The sequence below is a fragment of the Nematolebias whitei genome, chromosome 14, assembly GCF_014905685.2.
Source record: "Nematolebias whitei isolate Nwh7 chromosome 14, NemWhi1, whole genome shotgun sequence".
NCBI classification, from domain to species: Eukaryota; Metazoa; Chordata; class Actinopteri; order Cyprinodontiformes; family Rivulidae; genus Nematolebias; species Nematolebias whitei.
In genome coordinates, this window is record NC_056511.1 from 19,668,668 (window position 1) to 19,692,638 (window position 23,971).

Here is a 23,971-nt window from a genome sequence, read left to right on the forward strand (position 1 = left end):
GGCTGCGGGTTATTTTGATGCTGTTGTTTAAAATGCTACAAAACTGTGTAGATTTTTGTTCCCCCCCCCCCACCCACAAATGTGAACGTTCATTAAATATATGAAGTTTATATTCTCAATATGACTCGTTGTTTTTGGTTGTCCAGTTACAACGTCTACTCTTACGAGCTAATAAAAATCTTATTTATAGCTGTTCATAAAATTTATATTAGGAAGAAATGAGTTTAACACGTTTGTCTGGCTCTCTGCAACAGTTTTAGTTCTGAACGTTGCCTTTAAAGAAACAAAGCTTTTTACAAAAACAAATATAGATGACACATACCAACTTTCATGGTCATTTATGAGAACACAGATTGTTGTCAGCTTTGAGCTCAAGTACTGCTAATAGTGTGAGTGCTCATGAAGCATTCACACTATTGTGATCCATTTTTCTTCCGTACATTTTTCGGCATTTTGTACTATTTCAACAAATCATAGATCAAGACGTTCAGCAATGACTTGATATTGGTGCAACTTTAGCTTTTTGAAATATTTAGCCTTCTCTGCCATTTTTTTCTCATAGAAAATAAATTGAGCTCATTTGACATCCTTCAAATCTTTAGATATGTTTTCAACCTTTTACTGCTCCTTTTACATTTTGTTCTGGTTCAGCTTCCTTGTGCAATTTTTTTTCTGCTACTTTCAGCTCATTTCAGCTTGTGATCCTTTCAGATCCTTTCTTTTACCTACATTTTTGTGCTTCATCTAAATTATTTCTGCTAATTTCAGCTTGTTAGGTTCCTTTCAGCTTATTTCTGTAAATTTTAGCCTTTTCTGCTTTTTCAGCTGTTTTTATGCTAATTTTAGTTTTTTTTCCAGCTGATTCCAGTTTTGTTGCACTCATTTAAAATTTTTCAGTCTAATTCAGCAAAAATGTGCTCTCTCCACTTCCTTCTGGTAATGTCAGATTTTTTTTCTGCCATTTGTAGCTACTTTTCAGCTGTTTTTATGCTAATTTAAGCTTTTTTCAGGTAATTTCCACTTTTGTGCTCATTTCTGCTTCTTTCAGCCTAATTGGGCAAACATGCTTTCTGTTTTTTTTTTCTGCTAATTTAAGCTTGTTCTACCTTTTCAGCTATTTTTCCATCCATCCATCCATTTTCTTTACCCGTTTATTCCATTTTGGGTCACGGGGGTCGCTGGTGCCCATGTCCAGCAATCACTGTGTGAGGGGCGGGGTACACCCTGGACGGGTCGCAAGTCCATCACAGGGACACATAGAGACAAACGAGACAAACAACCATTCACACTCTCACTCACACCTAGAGACAATTTAGAGTTACCAATCAGCCTAACATGCATGTTTTTGGACTGTGGGAGAAAACCGGAGTACCCGGAGAAAACCCACGCATGCACGGAGAGAACATGCAAACTCCACCCAGAAAGGCCCCTGGACCGGGGTTTGAACCAAGGACCTGCTCGCTGAGAGGCAGCAGCTCTACCAGTTGCGCCACCGTGCTGCCGCTTGTTCTACCTTTTCAGCTAATTTTTATTTATTTATTTATTTGCATATTATAGCAAATTTCTGCTGTTTTCAAATAAATTAAAGTTTTGTCATTGTAATTTCTGCTACTTTAAGCCTATTTAAATTCATCCATCTAGCCATTATCTTTTATCCGCTTCTTCCATTTTGGGTCACGGGGGTCGCTGGTGCTTTTCAGCAAGTTCTTCTGCGATAAGCATTCAAACTGCATTTTTGCAGGAAATGCAATTATTCTAGTGTTTTTTTGCTTTTGAATAAAATCACCTGAGTCCTTGTTCAGGGTGAAGAAAGTGGAGCCTCCTCCAGGTACAGTGCGATAGGTCACCCTGCCGTTTTCTCCAGCGTCAGGGTCATTGGCTGTTACCTTGACAACAGAGGTCCCTGGGGCACTGTGGGTGCTTAGGCTGACGGTGTACTGAACTGGGTAGAAGGTTGGCCGGTTGTCATTGATGTCCACCACTGTTACCCTCACACGAGCTATGGAGCTCAGACCACCCTGTACAAAAGAACAAAGAAAAAATGTCTGATTTTGATTTAAATTAAATTATTTCTGCAGTCAGATATGTTAGCAGAGTGCATTGGATGAAAGCAGATAAAATCACTGTAATGATATAATAAAAGACTTTTGCTCAATAGTTGAGATATATGGATGTTAAAATGTATTTGGTAAAGTTAAATAACTGCACAATATTTCTACATGGACAGCATTCAATTACTTTTATTTGCCTTGGTAAAAACTGACAGTCTAAGACTATAATAAAAATTCTAACAATAAATTGTAAATCCACTGTGAGAGGAAAACAAAGAGATGAATTATTTTTTAACAAGCCCTTAACTTTGGAGTCAACTGCTCTGTGCATTTTTCAGCTGACCTACTACTCTGTATTTGTGGTTCTTGGTTTGACAAGATTATTAAAAACTGGGATTGTGGAAACAAAGAAAATAGACAGCAAGGATCAAGTTGGGAATGACGACAGTTAAGATTAATACTTTATGACACTGACTGAGAGCTTTGATTTCACATGAGGGGAATAGTTCTGTTCGTTTGAGGTGGAGTTGTCTGTAAAAAGTTTGAGCAACTATCCTACCTGTTGTAGACAGCTTTTAAAGACAAGATAACCTCAGTTTGGAGAAACATTTTAATTCCCACTAGATTAAAACACTAACAGATAATCTTAGCAGGGTCAAGGCCAAAAGGGGATAGGTATCTTAAATTAAATCTAATCTTAAAATTTACCTGGTGGTTCATGCAAAAACAATTTTTTTGAGCATTATCAATTTGCCATTACACTGTTATTCCAGCAGAAACAGCGTCAGCATCAGTGTATTTTGACTTTTTCTTTGCATATATGAGTAGGTTTAGTTCCATTTGTGGTCGTTATGTTTTACTTACCATGTTCTAGGTTTCTTGTGTTTGATTTCTGTTTCCCTAAGTTCACATCCTGATCAGTGCATGTGTTTTCTCCTCAGTCAGTTCTCTGCTCCGCAGCTTCTCCTCTGTTTACTCTCACCTGCTCCTGCTTGTCATCAGCTCAGATGCTTTTTATTACGTTCATCAGTCTTGCTCCATGTATTCCAACAGTCTCTCTGTTTTTTTGTCAGTGGAGCATTATGCATTTTTTTTTAAAGCCATGTCTGGTTTTCTTCATGCCTGTGATCTCTGCCTCACATCTGCAAGTTGCTGCCATGTCAGCCTTTTGTTTTCTGTTAAAACAATGTTCACCGGTAGTTCCTTTTTTTTTTTTTTTTTTTTGATGGAGCTTCTTGTGTTACGTCTGCATTCCTGGGTCCAAAACCTCCTAAATACCATGGCATAAAGAGATAGTGCTGCACTTTGTTCAGTGAAGCTCAAACATTATTTGTTGCCTTCTTGCCATATCTAAAATCTTTGATTTTAGCGATATAACACTAATCTTTCCTTTCAAAGCTAAACTCTGTTAAAGAGAAAAATAAAAAAAAACATAGTAACAGATAATTTGTTGTTTTGTGTGTCCCTAACTAATAATAATAATAAAAAAAAAATAAAAAAAACATTCAACAATGTTACACATCCTCTTCCCCCCAGGAGGGAGTGCTCCACAGTTTGAGAACTACTGACTTACATGCTGCCACTTCTATTTTTGCTTGTGATACGTGATTAAATTAAATGTAAATAACTTTTTAATTGCAAGTTTAACCACAATGTGGGTTTTATAAAGAATGGTAAATAGACTGTACTTATTTAGCACCTTTCTATCTTATCAGGACACTCAAAGCACTTTACACTACAATCTATGCCCTCATTCACCCATTCATACAGCACTCTACTAGATCTATACAAAGATTAATCAGAGCTTTATCACATTCATACACTGATGGGACACACATGGGAGGCAATGAGCCAGTGTCTTGCCCAGGGACACTTGGGCATGTGCCTGCTGGTGGAACGAACCCCCAACTCTTGCATTGGAGGACGACTGCTCTAACCACTCAGCCACAGTTGCCCCAAAGAAGAATTCACTGAAACTGTTGACTTTTGTCTTGATTCTTCTCAGACCAGCTGTTAACTTGTACATCTGGTCAGAAAGAAAATGTTCTTTCTCAAAATTTAGGTTGTTCAAAAAGATATCCACAGCAGGTTATAGTTATCTACAGTAAGTCAGTGGTTCCCAACTGTGGTCCTTGAGGAACACCATCCTGCATGTTTAAGTTGTTTCCCTGTTCCAACACACCTGGTTCAATGATTTAATTACTTACTCAAGCTCTGTAGAAGCCTGTTAATGATCAATTCATCCAATTCAATCAAATAAAACATGTAGGGTAGTGTTCCTCGAGGACCAGGGTTGGGAACCACTGACTAAACTGTTTGAATGATGCTTTAAAATTATATGAGACTAATAGTGTGACTCTTAGAATAAAGCGTTTAAATGTGTTCTGAGAAGTGTCTTTCTCTGTCCTATTAAACATCACTTCTTTTCAAGGAGTTTAAACCAAGCTTAAATAGTATGTCCTTGTAAAAAGCTAAATAAAAACACAGTTTAAAAGCATCTGTTTTCCCACTTCTTCTGCCTTGTCCCTCCTTGCATTTTTCTGTTTTCCTCTGATTATTTTGACATCTTGTTCCTCTCGGTTTTCCAAAACACTGTTGTACAGAAACTTGTACGCCTTTCATGAACAGCACTCTGACAAGATTGTAGTTTTGATCAAAATATTTGAGTGCAGCTGTACACATGCTCACAGCAAAAAAATCTTTGATTTGGAGGATCACTTATGCTGTGTTTTGTCTTTAGGAAACACAAACCAGCTCACATATTCCTCCTGCTGCTGGCTAAGTGCTTTAACATGAAGTCAGATGGACTGTTTTTGGTCTTATTCTATTGTCTACTACTGCGTTTTAACACTTGGGTTTTAATTGTTGAAAAAATAAGTGTGCAATGCACCAAGAAGTAGTCCAATATTTGAAAGAATATGAGTTCTTACCCCATCTGTTGCGGTCACAGTTAGATCAAACTTGTCCAGTCCGTCATCCCTGTCCAGAGTTGTGCTGGTGCAAAGCTGGCCACTCTCCTTGCTCATGGAAAAGGGTAAAACGCTTCCTGAACTGGAACCAAGGGTGTAGGTTATAGTACCGAAAGAACCTCGATCCTTGTCCGTGGCTGATACCTGAGAAAATAAAAGACGTAATTTAGAAACAGTCGCCTCAATTGACATTTAACATAAAGCAGCACATCATCACACCCAACAAAGCAAGAACCCTGGTTTAAAAATATCCTACTTGTGTCACTTTTTTTTATATATGAGCTCACGTTTTTTTCTGTTATCAAAATATTATAGCATCGTTCCGTCACCTCATGTGTCTACCTGCTCTTGCCCAAATTTCTCACACTATATTACTACATGTTAGGATTTCCAGAACACTGTAAAAAAAGTTATGAGAGAACGACTCCTTTTTTTTATAGGTCACAGTCCTGTAGCACACAGAAAATGTTGAAAATCACCAAATGGTGTGTTTGGAAAACTGGCAAAAGTACTGGTGGTGCTGTGTAACCATGGATACAGAGGAAGGGAACTGAGGACATTTGGAGAAAGAGAGAAAAGAGAAGGAAGAGAAGATCAGAGAGGGTTTAACAAGACTGTCCATTAGTTTTGGGAATAATAAGAGGCAGCTCAATGAACTGTGAAAGATCAAATGACAAAATTAGCATAACATTTCAAATGATCGAACAAGGTGAAACAATTTTGTCTTTAAGTGAATGAAATTTTAAAAGAGACAGCATATCAGTTGTAAAATAAACACTATTTTTTTGTTGTCATACAGTTTTAGTTACTTAGGCCAGTGGTTCCAAACCCTGATCCTTGAGGAACACCATCCTGCATGTTTCCAACACACCTGGTTCGGATGTTTAATTACCTCCTCATGTTCTGCAGAAGTCCGTAAATCACCCATTTATTAAAATCAGGTGTGTCGGACCAGATAAACAACTAAAACGTGCAGGATGGTGTTCCTCAAGGACCAGGGTTGGGAACCCCTGACTTAGGCAACAGATCAATAGTATGTGTTTGATTTGACTTTTTGTTTAGGTGTGACAACTTAATTTTTTTCTGAAATGGGAGGTTGTTTTTTACAGACCTGTAGATCATTTTCATCACAAAATCTCTAACAACTATCATAGTTACAAATCTTTCTGCCTTCTCATTTCAACTGAAAACCTAAACTGATTCAAACTACCAAAAAACACAAATACAATGACTACTACAATGATTGACATCATATTACTGTCAGATCTGAATTCTTTTCTTTTTTCTTTAAATATTTGTCACTTTCTTTTTCTTCTTTCGGCTGCTCCTTTCTTCAGGGGTTGCCATAGAGAACTAAGTCGCACAAAGATTTGGTAATTATTTTTACGCCGGTTGCCCTTCCAGAAGAACCACAGCCCACCGTGCTACCACAGCCCTCTGTGTGGTGCAGACAGCTGCTATCTAGGATGCCCGGGGGAGCAGATGCTGGGGGTTAAGGGACTTGCTCAAGGGCCCAGAATGGAGCAACTGAGGGTGGAGGCAGGTGTGAGTGCTTCACCTATCCCACCCACATTTTGATGTCGTCAGTACCGGGAGTTGAACCAGCAATCTTCCGATCACAGGCCCACCTTCTCTAACCTCTGCGGCACCACTCCTCTTTAAATAGTTGTCACAAAATTCACTAATCCATTTACATTTATGTCTGATTGTCTGTAGATCCTTTGCACCCTCATCTAATCATGCAAAAAAATGAAAAAATAAAAAAGCACAAATATAAATGTCTTTGAAGAATGTATTACACATCAGATCTGAACTTGCCCTGAACCTTACAAAGGACAAAAGCACCATAGCAGTCAGCTGGATGGCAATGGCCCTCCAACAGTCTTCCAACACGTCGTCAACATTACAGTTTGGCTGTCGATAAGCAGAAACACCACCGCCTTGACTCGAAATGTTGACTCAAATTCATAATTAAGGCCCAGGAGTAGTTGAACAGTTTCTTAAAGGTCTTAAGTCACTGCATTATCACTGACAGACAAGGGGATTTGAAGGGGTCACATTAAACCTCTTTAGCCAGACAGTGTTTACACCTGGGAGTTCTGGATTTGGGCCCTAGACTTAAGTCGAAGTGTTCTTTGTATCTTCTTGTCAGTCTGTGATGGATTAGCCACCTGTGGTGATTTTCTGTAAGATCACACAGGCTAACTCAGAAAATGAGGGCCCCATTCTTTCCACTTAATTTAATTAAAAGGACTCAACACCCCCTGACTGTTCACCTGGTCATCCACTGACTTCATTGTCACGTAAAGATAAAAACAAAAGTCAAATACTGTTCCATTTTGTTTGAGAAATAGAGGAAATATGAATGTATACATATATTAACACACTTCTATTTTTTTTTTCAAACTAAGACTTTCATGGGAACAAGACTAAAAGTAGGACTGATTCTCCATGCACTTAAAAAAAAAAAAAAAAGCAGCATGGCACAGATTCTTCACGTTAGAATAAAAAAGCAAAACGAGCACAGGGTTCTAGAAAAATGTGCAAATGTTTAGTCACAGAAACAAACAAAGCTATGAAGCAAAAATGTAACAATTAGATTTTTTTTCTGTAGTTTCAAACTGTACAAGTGTTTATGCTATCGAAAAGCAGAATGTAAAGCAGATCTCCAAGGCTAGAATTAAGGACAACAATGATAAAGAGCAGCGATTTGAAACAGATGATAACTCTATTATCTCATTGTGAAGCAACATTAGTTGGCTCAGTGGTAGGGAGATGCCTTCCATTCAGAGGAACTGCACACCAATCCTTTGGGCAAGACACTGAAACAACTCACATGTGCTCATTTTTGTATCAAGTTCTCCATATAGCTTGTAAAATATGTAACATATAGCATTATTTGTGAGTTTCTGGATGGGTTAATAAGAACTTTACAGGACCTGAGCGAAGTTAAAGTGCAACTGTGTTAGGTGTGGACCCTTTAACACAAAAATAAGCTTTGTTAACATGATTATCCCAAAGCTCAGTTTATACTACACAAGCCAGTAGGGTATTCTCATATTTCAAAAACTTATGTTTCATTTGTATTTTGGATTTACAGCACACGCGTCTCATTTCTGCTCAGCTATTCCTTGTTGGACTCTTCATCATCCAACTGGGGTAAACATATTCGAACTTAGGAACACGAGTACAGACACTAGCCCATACCTTTAAAGCTTGTACACATTCATCTGGTGCTTGTCTCCCTGACTTTGGTTCTGCTGCCATATATGTTTTTCACATCTAAGAAAGATTTTGGATGATATTGTCTACTGCGAGTTAGTTGTTAACGAGCCTGTTTTATAATTAAATGTTTGTTTCCTCTTTTTCTGTAATGCCATAAAGCAGGAAGATGAACATCCTCAGTGCCTCTTTTCTTGACCTTATTTGGTTGTGCAACAGATAAATGTAAAATCTCCAGTTAGGACACATATTTATCTGAGAGTAGTCAAGATAAGAGTAAAAGCATGACGACTGTTATGAATGGTGAAGTTTCTATTTTGTTAGAGCAAAGACAAAGTGCAGATCAAGAGTTCACAATTGGGAAGTGGTGTGCAGAAATGTTACATACACACAATTTGCAGTTAATGGGCTAAATTATGCAAAACCGGGCAGCACGGTGGCGCAACTGGTAGAGCTGCTGCCTCTCAGTGAGCAGGTCCCTGGTTCAAACCCCGGTCCAGGGGCCTTTCTGGGTGGAGTTTGTATGTTCTCTCCGTGCATGCGTGGGTTTTCTCCGGGTACTCAGGTTTCCTCCCACAGACCAAAAACATGCATGTTAGGCTGATTGGTAACTCTAAATTGTCCCTAGGTGTGAGTGAGAGCGTGAATGGTTGTTTGTCTCGTTTGTCTCTATGTGGCCCTGTGATGGACTTGCGACCCGTCCAGGGTGTACCCCGCCCCTCGCACAGTGATTGCTGGACATGGGCACCAGCGACCCCCGTGACCCAAAATGGAATAAACGGGTAAAGAAAATGGATGGATGGATGGATTATGCAAAACCACAAAAGTGGTTTATTTTACTGGGAACATTGATGAAACACCTGGCAAAAGAAAATGCAAGGTTTTGGGTGAATATATTAGAGCAATGCAGTTACACATGTCACACCTACAGCGTTCAGCTCTGAAATAAATAAAAATGTGATTTTAAATATTTTGTTTTGCAATTTTTTAGACAACTGAACGGTAGATTCTGCCTCTAAAAATGCAATTTACAGAAAATCCCTGTACTGTCTCATAAAAAGAAAACCAAATAGACCAAAACAAACAAACAAAAAAAGATCAATTGGACTACCGTATTTTTTGGACTATAAGGCGCACCGGATTATAAGGCGCAATATCAATGAACGGGTCTGTTTTCATACATTAGGCGCACTAAGTAAATAAAACAGTCAGATAAGTCAAACTTTATTCAACTCATTCACAATAACTCAACATTGTTTAGTTGTACCACATAAAATTGGTTCGAGGTCAGTAAGCACAACCAGAATTAATACATAAGGTGCACCTGATTATAAGACTCACTGTTGATTTTTAATAAAATTAAAGGATTTTAAGTGTGCCTTATAGTCTGAATAATACAGTACTCTGGGATCACAAGATCTCTTTAATCCTGGCCTTGTTGGTGCATCTTTTAGCCAAGGAGCATTGAAAGTCAGAACCGACTTTAAAATACACCTTTATGGTAATTATCGGACACAAAAAGTGAAAATTTAACTGAACCATAAAATCTGACACAATGCTGTTTGTCTAATATGTTGATTGACGACTATATAGCTGTTAAAAGATGGCCTAATAACTCACAGTCTGTGCAAAAATATAAAAATAAAAACAACAGTCAGGAAGAATGTACCGAGTATTCAAGTTCGAACTCAGGCTTGGAGCTTCTTGTCCCTGATGAGCCATTTATCCCAGACTGGGACAGAAAGTCATCACTCACCAGAGCATTACCAAAGACCTGGACTTATCATTTATTCACCTCTGTGCTTCATAGCTGTTTTCTTTTTCTGTCCTGTTGTCTTTCTATTTTTTTTTATGTTTCCATCTGTCTTTTACTCCTTTCTGGTAAAAGAGATATATCAACATGATACCACTTACATCATAGCCACACGTCTCATACATCCCACTGCACAACTAAACACACATCACTTCAAGTCACCTGTCAGTGCTGTTTTCTAATGCGAAGAATGATTAGTCTCCAGACTCGGATATGGAGAAGATTAAGAAGTAGGTTTTAATTATACTACTGGCCAAAAAACATCTTAATGTGCTTCACAAACTTTATCAGACTTCAAGAGAGACAGGCATTACATCAGCTGATGTGTTCCAGCATTTGTTTGTTTTTACTTTTAGACTCAAACATCTTTTTTTTTTTCTTCTTTTAGCCTCGTTTTCATTCCTCTCTCATTAAACTTATGACTCTATTCCTTTGGCAATATTCTGCCTTTTTTTTTCCTACTTTGCTCATTTCATCTTCACCAGATGTGTGCTGGTCCATGTAGATTGTGCTGTTCTCTGCAGTTCGTCTCTGTGGAACAATGGTTAGTGTCAGAGGGAATACTATGTGCAGCTATTCATCTCATTTTATTAAAGCAAGGTAGAAAACCTGCAAAACACAGTCCTCGTTCTTCTGACTGGTGACAAACACGAGTAAAGCCAAAATCAACAGGAAACTAAACATAAATCTAAAGGTTCTTCAGTTGTATTTAAATAATTATTCCATTTATTATTACTTCACATATTCTCTATGACGTTGCTCCTCATATTTGTTGGTTATAATAGCTTCATTTTCCAACAATTTGACTGGCACTATGTTGTGGTGTTAGCTGATTTCATCCGTAACTGAGAAACTATAACCTCCCTCAAAAAAGACAATTGTTAACAGTGAGAATAATAGCTCTTTATATTTTAAAAAGTTTAAAGTCTAGACTGTAATGAATATCTGTAGGAGGCGTTACAATGCATCTGCTAACAACAGGCTGTTCATTACATACAATACATACAATAGAAATACAATAGTCCCTCGTTTATTGCGCGAGGATCCATACCCTGAAGACCGGCGATAAGTGAAAAACTGCAAAGTAGGAATAGTAGTACAAGTAGTAAGTAGTAGTTTATCTTGGTATTTATATTTACATATATATACAGTATATATGTATATATATATATATATATATAGGCATTTTAAGTCATTCCCACACTCTTGCAATATTCTAATAAATGTTTCTAAACTCCAAACGCTTTAAAGGAGCACAGAATGTCATGATTTCAGCTCCTTGCCTCCTCTGCTCTTTGCCACCTGCAAGCGCTCTTGGCCACGCCCACTTCTCTGCTCTGCACGGAGAACAGCTGATCAGCTGCAGCAGGAAGCTTATCCTGCAGTATGGGCTGCACAAAGGTGCAGCTGGTGCTAAATAACTTAAAATAATTTATTTTAAATAAAAATGACATGCTGATCATGCGGCTCATCCAATCAGCCATTTGTGTGTCATGTCCACTCTTATTTTGAAAAACCGCGATAAAGTAAGTCTCCGATAAACGAAACGCGAAGTAGCAAGGGGCTACTGTGCATACAATTAGGAATTCATATATAAAATGCAATTTAAAAAAAAACATTTGTATTATGGCAGCATGGTGGTACAGTTGGTAGAGCTGTTGCCTCTCAGCTAGAAGGTTGCTTGATTGAATCCTGACTGGGGGCCTTCTGGGTGGAGTTTGCATGTTCTCTCCGTGCATGCGTGGGTTTTCTCCGGGTACTCCAGTTTCCTCCCACAGACCAAAAACATGCATGTTAGGCTGATTGGTAACTAAGTTATCCCTAGGTGAGAGTGAGAATGGTTGCTTGTCTCGTTTGTCTCTGTGTCCCTGTGATGGACTGGAGACCTGTCCAGGGTGTCCCCCACCTCTCGCACAGTAACTGCGAGATATCGGCGCCAGTGACCCCCGCAACCCCAAAATGAAGAAGCGAGTAAAAGAAAATGGATGGATGAATGGATGATTTTACTCACAATAAATTTTCATTGAAATCTTATGACAGCATCTTCCCTAGCATCATTATAAATGTTTATTGTTACATCTAAAAGTTGTAAGTATTGAGTTATTTTTAATTTAATTTATTTTTAGGAATGCTTCCATGTGGGAAAACAGATCCAGCCTGGTGCTTTTTATGGTAAAATAGGGAGTCTGGGTTAAAACTCATAACAAATCGAGTTGGATGGAGTTAAAACGTTCATTTACCTTTATTGCTCATTTCCCACTGACACTTTCCTTTTTCCTCCAGTGAGCAGCATTCTTAATATTAGGCATTCTGAAGACTCAACATTAATTCCTATCTTTCTGTTGCCAATGAGTTTAGACACTGTGGGTACAATTAAGATGTATGGCAGCAAAGGAGAGAAGGGAAGGGACGGCTGGAGACGGAGCGAGCAGAGGGGAAATAGTTTGGCAGAAGAACAAAAGGCCAAGCTAATGATAACACGAGACCTTGAGATGGGAATGACGTGGACCGAGACCTCATCTCCCCACTCATTCAATCTCCATTCCTTCCCTGACCTCCCCCTCTTTCTTTTCAAATTCTCTTGTCTATTTTCTGTCCTCTCTTTCACTCGTTCTTTCAGCACCCTATTACGGCAAGTGCTTGTTGTCTTTCATGTGCAGCTCACGGCTGGAAATGATTAGGCCCATCAAACCTCACCAGGGAAGAAACGAGGGGAGGGAGGTGAAGGAGACGGATCAAGAGATTGATTTCTATATTTGGAAGAAAAGAGGCTAAAATAATATCAATGAACATAATAGGGAATGATGGTCACTAAAAACTCCCAAAAGTACTTCTTTAAGTACTCACGCACGAGCAGAAATATTAGAAGATGTGGACCAAACGGCAAATTAGACTGAAGAGAAACAGATTTAGCTTTAACATGTGGTGCATTCTGAAAAGTTTGTCTTTAGCCTGCAGGTTTTTGCATGTTGATTCCATGCTGTAATAAGAAAACAGAGCAAGCCTTTCTATGTGGATGGTTATATTGCATGCCGTTGTATAGTTGGAGGAAGGCTCAACGAGACAAAGTTATATTCAACAAGGAAATTTTGCATCAAGTGAAAACCAGATTAAATGCATCAAACATTTTGTTGGTTGCTTTGGTAGGATCAAGCACAGAGTTGCAATGAGTTGATGTAAGGTGGGTGAATGATCTGATCATCTGACTGTTGATCACAGTAATCCACATTATTATCAGAAATAGAGGGTCCCAAACCAAATTTCACTTACGCCCCATGGAGGCTTGGGACGGCCCTGGACAGAGGCATAAAGAGATGCAATCAGAGATGACAACACTTTACAGCTTCACGAGGAGTGAAATGAAATTAGATGGTAGTGATCCTATTTTGTGCAAAAGGTCAAGGTTTCTTTATTGTTATTCGCATCGCATGTGGTACATGCGGTGGAACGAAATTGTGTACACAGGGTCCCAGTTACATCCAACAAAAGTTTAAATTATAAAAGAAAAACAGTAATAAAGATCTAAGATATGAACTAAGAAATACGCTAAGCTAAGAATATGCTAAACACGTAATAGTGCAAAAACAGTAATACCCTGAACAATAGCAGCACGAACATGAGTCTGTGTGAGCACCCTGCAAAGTGGATTTTCATGTGTTTCTTTCCTTCTTAATAAGGGAATGCATCAAGTCTTGGCTGACAGCTGGCCAAATCAAAGAACTTTGCTGTTTTTAAACTTATTGTTGAATATAATTAACAGTTTAAACATTCTGTCAAAGGCAGAGGACTCATTGAGACTCTGGGTGGTGCTACAGCTGCTTGCGAATATGACTGTGTGACAATACCAGGAATTTCACTTTTGCCAAACCAACCCAGGAAAGAGGGGCACACATGTTCCCCCAACAGAGTCTGGGCTGCACTCACTACGTGCAATGACTAAAAGCTTCAATAGGAAAATCAGTCGTCATTGTTTATACACAATCCTTGATCAGCAATGATCAGCTGACGTTTTGTAAGTTTGATGAGGCTCGTTAGCATTTTTACTATGAATTAACAGAGTCACTGTTCTGTGTGGAAGTGTCTACACTATGACTACTTCAGCAGTAAAACAAAACCTGAAACATGAGAGACAAAGAAAGTGTGCAAAAACTGATATCTTCAGACCATCACATTTGATTTATGCTGGTAGGTTTGTACTACAAGTGAGCAGTAATTATCACTTATTGTCTCACAGTCTTGGTGTTGATTCAGAATGAGAAAAACAGTAATTAGGGAGTAAGAGAGCCCAAAGAAGAGTTGGAGTCAAACACCAGACAGACGACTGCTGTCTGAGTCTGTCTGAGCTGTTGAGTTTTTGGATGAGTGAGAGTCCAAGTGATGAAAAGTGAGTGGCACACTGCTGCTGCGGGGACACCACTCTGTGAAATTTCAAATCCTCCAACTACCAAATATGAAATTATGTGTTTAGGAGGATGCATCATATGTTTCTGCTGCAGAACTTCTCCCTAAAAGGCTGCAGACAGACACATATATATATATGTATATATATATACATACCATATATGTATAAAATTTGGAGTATTTTTGTGGTTTGTGCAATAAAAATGTGCCTAAGTGATGGACAGAAAATAGAACTAGCTTGTTTCTTCTTTAATTCATGCACCACAGGATTTTATTTCTTTTTCCATGAGTTCGTGGCACTCTTGGACTATAGTTTAAGGGTAAATCATAGGGAGATGATACTTGGAATGTGAGGGTTTGTATCTTGTCATTAGTTTGTGTTTCCGTTCATATTTTATTTTACAAATGCATCTGTTTTTAGAGAAGAGAAACAAAAGCAAATCCTTTGTTTTACACTGGAGTTTGTCACCCTTCCCACAAATCTATGGTTAAATAAATCTATCAAATTAGCTAACAGTACATTTGCTGTGTTTGTAAAGTAAAATGACAGAAAAGTCATTAAAGCCTCCAGGTTTTTTTTCTTGGTTTCAGATGAAAAGAGTAAAAGACGAGAGGATTTGTGCTGAAGAACAAGAATAAAGACCTTCATTACTTCTGTTGCTCAGTTTTTTTGTCTGTGGACTGCAAATCTGCAAATGTGAAAAGAGGAAATAAATATGAGTGACTCAACTTATCCACCACAGTGACAACCTTTATGTCACCCTGACGTCATAACTATCTTAGAAATTAAAACTAGTCAATGTTAAATTCTGTCAGCAGTACTACCTTGGTCCTTGGAAAAGTATTTCTTGGTCTCTGCAGTGCTCAGCTCATTTATTCATGCCTCCTGGATGTGATCCCAAAGGGATGCCAGAGATCACAAAGAGTTTGCCTCTCAAACACGGCAGTAACTGGGCTTACAAGTAGTTCTGTGTTTAATGCATTGGCAAGAAATGAAGTACATTTTAAATGAACACATTTATAGCTCTGTACTAGCACATGACTGATGTGTTTTTAGTTAAAACAATATACCATGGAGACACTTTCACACTCTATAACATGACTGCTAAACAGATGATCTTAAAACCAACATTGCAAAAACACTTGTCATGAGAAAACTGGAAACGGTGTTTGATCACATTCAAGCAGATTTAATCTCAAAACAATTAATTCCAGAAAGACAAAATATTTGCTTCATTAAAAGACACTTTTCTGCCTAAACACACAATTTTAAGGAAAATTGATGGATGAGTGAGTGATGTCATGGTTTCTGTATTTCTTTGACTTTTTGATTATCTTTGTGTTGAAGACCAGGTTTAGTTTCCCTTTTTGGTCTTTAATGTTTCTTCCCATTTCTCCATGCTCGATTCAGTTCACGTCCTCCTCTCACCAGTTCAACCTTGTGTGTGTTGTCTTGAACCACCCTGTGTCTTCTTCCTGTGACTTCCTCTTATATCTTCCTCCTGTGTCTTCATTCTGGGTCATATTCCAGTGCCCTCAGTCCGTGTCTTTCTTGTGTCTTCCTCCTGTGTCTTCTTTCTGTGACTTCCTCCTGTGTCTTCTTTCTGTGACTTCCTTTTATGTCTTCTGCCTGTGACCTCTTTCCGTGTCTTCCTCCTGTGTCTTCTTTCTGTGTCTTCCTCCTGTGTCTTCTTTCTGTGACTTCCTTTTATGTCTTCTGCCTGTGACCTCTTTTCGTGTCTTCCTCCTGTGTCTTCTTTCTGTGTCTTCCTCTTGTGTCCTCTTTCCGTGTCTTCTTCTTGTGTCTTCTTTCTGTGTCTTCCTCCTGTGTCTTCTTTCCGTGTCTTCTTCTTGTGTCTTCTTCCTGTGTCTTCCTCCTGTGTCCTCTTTCCATGTCGTCTTCTTGTGTCTTCTTTCTGTGACTTCCTCTTTTCTGTCCTCCTGTCTTCCTCCTGTGTCTTCATTCTGTGACTTCCATTTTTGTGTCTTCTTCTTGGGTCTTCTTTCTGTGTCTTCCTCCTGTGTCTTATTTCTGTGTCTTCCTCCTGTGTCTTCTTTCTGTGACTTCCTTTTATGTCTTCTGCCTGTGACCTCTTTCCGTGTCTTCCTCCTGTGTCTTCTTTCTGTGTCTTCCTCCTGTGTCTTCTTTCTGTGACTTCCTTTTATGTCTTCTGCCTGTGACCTCTTTCCGTGTCTTCCTCCTGTGTCTTCTTTCTGTGTCTTCCTCTTGTGTCCTCTTTCCATGTCTTCTTCTTGTGTCTTCTTCCTGTGTCTTCCTCCTGTGTCTTCTTTCTGTGTCTTCCTCCTGTGTCTTCTTTCTGTGTCTTCCTCCTGTGTCCTCTTTCCATGTCTTCTTCTTGTGTCTTCTTTCTGTGTCTTCCTCCTGTGTCCTCTTTCCGTGTCTTCTTCTTGTGTCTTCTTCCTGTGTCTTCCTCCTGTGTCCTCTTTCCATGTCGTCTTCTTGTGTCTTCTTTCTGTGACTTCCTCTTTTCTGTCCTCCTGTCTTCCTCCTGTGTCTTCATTCTGTGACTTCCATTTTTGTGTCTTCTTCTTGGGTCTTCTTTCTGTGATTTATATCTTCCCCTGTGTCTTTCTTGTTTGTCTCATATAGTTGTTGTGTTATTTTGCCACACCAGCTCTTTATTTTTGTTCAGTTTAGCTAAATAAGTTTATTTGATCAAGATCTCTGTGTTCCAGTCTCCATCTTAGGTCCTAATCCTCCACTAACCACTGATAAACGTGTGGGAATACATATTTATATTATAAAACGAGCAGTTCTTGAAAGAATTGGTATTGTCTGCCTCCTTGCATGCCAAAGTTTTAAACAGAAATCTTGTGGTCTGTTAGCGCTCAGAGTACAGGATAGCAAAATTACCAAACTTTAGCTCAATATTTGTGATACTGGCAGAGTTACAATAATATGTTTGATAAGGTTGATCATCTGTGATGTACATTTTGAACTAGGTTAACTCCACATAATCAGTTGTAGATGTACATCATTAAAGACATTTTGAGAGTTTCATAAAATCTATCCTGAGTTCTTGGATATATTTTGCTAAGGCTCAAGACTTGTGCCGCAGGTCAAAGTACCACATTTATACAGTGTGCAGTCATAGATTTACAACTGTATAACTGCACACAATCAGAGTCAGAGTCAGAGTCAGAGTTTCTTTATTGTCATTCGCACCTCATGTGGTACATGTGGTGGAGCGAAATTATGTACACAGGGTCCCAGTTACATCCAACAATAAAATGTATAAGAAAAACAGTAATGACATCTAAGATATGAACTAAGAAAAACATCAACTAAATATACACTAAGCACTCATAACATAAAACATTGAACATCAGCACAAACATGAACATGAGTCTGTGAACAGATGTGCACGCATGAACACATCAACATTGAAACAGATCAGCAGCAACATTGAAACAGATCAGCAGCAACACGAAACAGATCAGCAGCAACATGATATGGTTTTTCACAGTGATTATTCTAGTTAGAGATTCATGAGTCTAACAGCCTCAGGGTAGAAGCTGTTCCTCAGTCTAGTGGTTCTACACTTAATGCTCCTTAACCTCCTTCCTGAGGGGAGTGGGGCAAAAAGTGTGTGTGCTGGGTGGGTGGGGTCCTTCATGATGCAGGTGGCCCTCTTCCTGCATCTGGAGGTGTAGATGTCTGTGATGGTGGGGAGACTGATTCCAACAGATTTCTGTGCAGCCTTCACCACTCTCTGCAAAGCTTTTCTTTCAATGATCACGCTTAAATGTATTTCACCTGACATTAAAGTTGCTACTCACACTTGTGCATGATTAGAAGTTTTATTATGTTTTTTTTTTTTTTTGGTCACATGCCCATATTTAAAATCAACTTTGTGAATAAAGCTGATTGTGACAAAATAATTGTATTTACCCGAGCAGGCTTTTTCTACACAAACATTTGAAAGTAATGACCACATGCTGGACATAATGAGCTATCCAACACACAATAACACAATAAAACAGTGAACATACAGTAGATCAGTTGTCAGGTGAGCATTTGTGGAAGGTTAGGTACTATAAGGCTACTTCAGCCAGTCTGTTGAGCATTAAAGTGCTGTCATTCACTGATCAGATGCAGACAATGCTTTGCCTATAAAAGAAACAAACTGTGAACCTTCGGGCCCAAAGTCACTTTACTAACCTCAAAACCGCGAGTATTCTTTTGTTTCAAACCATTTTTAATTGTGCAATGAACAATGATTTTAAACATGACTCACTGGAAAACCATGTTTTTTTTTCCCCTCTACTGTCTGGTCTCCACCAAAAGCTCCAGAAGGCATTTAAAATGGGTCCCATAACACAAAAACACAAAGGTAAACTTCAAAAATTATTTGTCACTGCCACAAAGATTCCCCACGCCTACAGCTCTGCCTCGGTTAGAGCATTGCCATATGGAAGACTTCAGCTCAAAGACTTATTACGTTATTTATCTACTACCATTGTCAACCAGTGGCGGAGAATACAATTAATTTAGCAAACGTGAGTTATGTTTGACAAGTTTCCATTTCAAACTGAATCACTGGTGCGTGCAGCCCATCGGATTGAAACCAAGCCTCTCCTTGAGAAGGGGGAGTGGGACAACAGGCTTCCAGGCTAGCTTACTTCTGTCATATAAACATTTATGTTTCAGTGTCATTATGCTTTTCAAACTATAAACTGACATGGGGATAGGTGGGAGGTTTGCAATAATAATGTTGTGTGCTTATAAATAAGCTAAGTTTTATTGGACGCAGACTAAACCACCTTTAACAAATGGTAAGAAAAAGAACCAATATGAGTTTGTTATTATCTTCAAGGATATGGATCATCATACTGTACACCGTATACTGTATGTGTGTGTGTGACGTGTGTGAATATAAAAATTATGCAAGTCTTAATGGTCAAAGGTGGACCAAAGTTCCAGCTGTATCGTTGCTTTCTAGAGACCTATAGATGAGTTTGTGTGTATTTGTATATGGGTGTATCTGGTCACCCATGATGAGACTGGAATGTCATTAACAGTAAAGGAGTGAGTGACCACAGTTTGTTTAAAGAAAATAGGTTTCCCTGTGGGGCGGCACAGTGGTGAAGTTGGTAGAGCTGCTACCTCGCAGCGAGAAGGTCACCGGATCAAATTCTGGCCATAGACCTTTCTGGGTGGAGTTTGCATGTTCTCTCCATGCATGCATGGTTTTTCTCTGGGTACTCCGGTTTCCTCCCACAGATGAAAAACATGCAGGTTAGGCTAATCATCACTTTGGCCAACAGCGTTGTTTTTAAAGTGCTTTATAAAGAAAGTTGTATTGTACGTTAGGCTGATTGGTAACTCTGAATTGTCCCTAGGTGTGAGTGAGAGAGCAAACTTTTTTTGTCTCATTTGTCTCTATGTGGCCCTGTGATTGACTGGAGACCTGTCCAGGGTGTACCCCGCCTCTTGCACAGTGACAGCTGGACATGGAAACCAGTGACCCCCGCAACCCAAAAAGGAAGAAGCGGGTAAAGATAAATGATGGCTGGCTGGCTGGACGGATGGACGGATGAACAGATGACTGTTTCCTTGTGAACTTCACTAGTATGGGTTGGGAGTGAGCTACTGCTCCAATTGGAGAAGTTCTGAGGTCTTGTTCATAAGTTGGGAAGAAATAGATGGATGGATGGATGGATGGGTGGATGGATGACAGTTTCCTTTTGAACTGTACTAGTACTGGTTGGGAGTGAGCTACTGTTCCAATTGGAGAAGTTCAAGTATTTTGGGGTCTTGTTCATAAGTTATTTGCCTTAGAATCTAGCTGTTTTTATGCTACTTTTCTTTGTTTAGCCATCCTATTTGTTAAAAAAAAAAAAAAAAAATCTGTATGATTTTTTATAACTGTTTATTGTTGACGCTGTGCATTGTTGTCATCATTCTTTGTTGAAATCAGGTCTTTATAAATTCATAAAAAAGTTGGGAAGAAATTAATGAATGGATGGATGAATGGTTGGATGGATGGATGGATAAATGAACAAAATCTAAATGAGAGTAGAAATGTAGGTAAAGATAGTAATAATAATTTACATTTTCCATATCTGCATTGGTTCTGTGCATTAGCTTATACGGTGAACTTGTGTGGGTGCCATTGATGTATTTTCATATCTGTATGAGTTATTTGAATATGTGATCTCACTGATGCCCAAGTACCAAAAATACAGCTGTTCCTTAGGTTATAATCAGGGTATGGGGAAAATTTGTACATTGATTATAGACTGAAAAATTCTCATTAATTTCATCATTTTAAAGGTATGTGACCAGAAAAGACAATAAAGAGCAAATGCAATTCTCTAAAGCATTTTGAAGTATTTCTAAATTTAAAATAATATGACCAAATTATTTGGTTTTTATGACCAAATGCACTTTAGAATACCTGAATTCTACCTCTCTTAAACTAGAGTTCATTGTGATTTCTGAGCAGTCAAAAATTCCTAGTTTCTTTTTATGCCAAAAATTTACCACATGCATATAAATTTTACTTATGCTGTGATTTATACTGACAAAAAGTTTTCACTTACTTACACTGAAAACACATTCATCTTACTATACAATACATGGCCTTGATCTTGTGCAGCGACTGCATACGGCTGAACTCTTCAAGCAGGAAAAAACAGCTGATAAGAGTGAGACATGGACTTACAATTGATGGAGAAGCTGGAAGTGACGAGCCACCATGATAACTGGATTAACCACTGACTGACCTGACCCTGAACCACCTCTAGAGTCAAAAAAGGGTCATAGGTTGTGACCGTTTAAAGAATCACACAGAGGTTCTTTTGTTTGTTTTTATGTTCAAAACTAAGCATATTTTAAAAATTCATTGGAAAGACATCTTTAATATTACATCTTACATATTACAGCTATGTTGGTTTCATGCAAAACATAGAAGGTCCCAAATTTCATTGACTTTACATGGGCCGAGATGGGCTAAAGGCAGGGCAGCCAACTCAGGACCCAAAAATCCCAGGTTCAATTCCCAACCATTCCCACATGTCATGGTGTCTCTGAGCAAGACAACCAATCCCCAATTGCCCCCCGGGTGCTTACATAGCTGCCCACCGCTCCACCTGAGTGCACTACATGTGTGTTGAGAGCCAAGTTCACCACTGTATGTGAACAATGACAACACATAGCACTTTACTTATGTGTTTTAGTCTGTTTAAACTGTTAACACTGGTAAAACACATCTAATGCACATCATTCTTTCCAGGCAAGGACTTTCATGGAAATTGTGCACTCAGCGTGTTGACCAAAGTTTTAACATCTTATGATGTTTGTTAACTTTACTCCATTGAATGTTCAGGGAAAAAAATGCATGTTAGTCTACACCATACGTGTCAAACTCAAGGTCCAGGGGACAAATGTGGCCCTCGTTGACATCTTATCTGGCCCCCCAAGATGTTATTTTAAATGTAAAATACTTTAATCACTTTTTTTTCAGTAATCTTTGATTATGATGTCAAAAGTGCAACAGAAAATGTCAAATGAGACCAATCAAACTCTTGTTGAGGAACCTACAACCAAGAAAAGATGTTGGGTCTTTAATTTGAGTTAAAGAAGATTCTGAAACTGGCCCTTCGTTTGAAAAAGGTTTTTAATTTTGCTCCCCTTTTGTAAGTGAGTTTGACACCCCTGGTCTACACAGACACAAACATGTTCAGTACAACTAAATTCTACCTACTTTACCCACACATACTAAAGAAGCATGTATTCGTTAGACACTGCATTTTCATATTCATAGTCAGCATGATGGAGTTAAAACTGGCTTATCTTTGTTAAAAAGTTTTCCTGACTCTCCTCATGCAAAGTGAGCATGCGGAAAACGGTGAGAAGCAGAGCCGTGATTCCCAAACAATGTGTTAAATCACATTCCGTGCAAGAGCAAAGCCTGATCCCCAGAATTCTGCTCATGCTTAGAAGTGTCGGCCAAGTTGTTCTGAGGATAAACTGTTCTGTCTGTTGGTGCTTTAGCTCCTTAAATCATCTTTCTTCCTGGTAGTTTTTCACTTTTCTTGCTCCTCACACTTTTCAACTCATCAGCTTCTCCAGAGAGGATTAGCGGTAATTGCTCCTTTGGGTGGGTAAGTTTCTCCTTCATTTATTTATCTGCCACTCTGATTTCACTGCTAACGACAGACCGTCGCTGCTCACGGCGTCAGCTCAGCCAAACTACTGGGAGTCAAGCAGAATAAAGCAAGCGCCCGAGGTTTCATAAAACCCAAAAGACGTTTGGTAAACCCAGTTGTCAGTGATGTAGAGTGCCTATTAAAGGCACATTCACGTGAACATACATACAAGTTCACAAATGCACAGTCTTCCCTGCCATTATCATCCCATTCTCCAGCAGCAGCTCAGCCAACTGGGTTTTTCCAAGAAAAACAGGTTGGCTAAGCATGATGCAGCCCCAGGGTCAGAGACACAGCCAACTCCTGTGGGGAGCAAATCAGGCATGGATAAAAAAAAAAATGTAGATATAAAAAGGAAGCTTGGGAGTAAACTAAAAAAAAGAGAGACAAAAGAGAATAAACATATATACGCCTATGCTTGCATCAGCCAATTTAATGCAAGGCTAACAAAACTTAACAGAAATTATGCGAATCAGATTTCCACTGATGCATTAATAAAATGTAGAAAATGCTCTTCAGATGGAATGAAACTCTGTGTTTGAACTTACCAATTGTTGAAAAAAAAGAATGACTTATAGCTTATGTGTCTCTTTTTTAAGAAAAAGTTTGCTCCAAACAAAGGAACAAGAACAAGAAGTTACTAAACGTATTTATCACTCCATCGTTTTCATCTATTGTATTTCTGATGCTTTGCCTTCCATTAGTAAATTATTCCATAAAGTTCCATCACCTTTACTGTCTACCTCATGTCTGTGACACACAACAGAAGACAAAAACAGTTTCTTAGTTTTCAACAATGAATTTAGAAATTGTAAGAGATGTGCTTCTAATATATATATATTTTTTTTTACTTTAACTAAGGGCAATAAAAAAAGAACTATCAGCATCTGTCGGTGTTATTAATAAAAGCCCAATAAAAAATGCTGGACATCATCAGTCGCACTATGCTCTATACACCAAACTGACATTCAGGATAGCAAAAAAGGAGGTGTAAACAGAAGTCAACAGTTAAAGGGAGGAAAGAGAGAATACACTAATGCTTATGTGCAGTCAGGTCATCTGGATGGTTTCTTATTGTGCTGAGATGTTTTGTCCTTCATCCAGAAGGCTTCATCAGTCTGGGGGAACACCAAACAAAACTGCTTCTCCCCCAACAGTCTACTCCAAAGACAGGGTAATTAATTAACAATTACACTTGGTTTATTTTGGTTTTGAAGCAAAGGTTTTGTACAAAGAGACACATAAGCTTTTGTATAAGTTATTCTTCCAACGGTTACACTTCGGAGTAGGCTGTGGGGGGGATATCAGTTTTGTTTGGTGTTTCCTCAGATTGATGAAGC

The 23,971-nt window shown here is 38.7% G+C and overlaps 2 protein-coding genes across 3 annotated transcripts in view; both read right to left on the reverse strand.

Moving 5' to 3' along the window:
* smad9 (SMAD family member 9) overlaps positions 1-23,971 on the reverse strand; it is a 937,424-nt gene that overhangs the window by 614,552 nt on the left and 298,901 nt on the right. The gene's annotated exons all lie outside the window — the stretch shown is intronic.
* Positions 1-23,971, reverse strand: part of dchs1b (dachsous cadherin-related 1b) — an 84,747-nt gene that overhangs the window by 17,092 nt on the left and 43,684 nt on the right. The window contains exons 4-5 of the mRNA XM_037687951.1: positions 4,982-5,164; positions 1,787-2,018 (exon numbers count right to left, since the gene is read on the reverse strand). Coding sequence (XP_037543879.1) covers positions 1,787-2,018; positions 4,982-5,164 — 415 coding nt within the window. The remainder of the gene's footprint in view (positions 1-1,786; positions 2,019-4,981; positions 5,165-23,971) is intronic.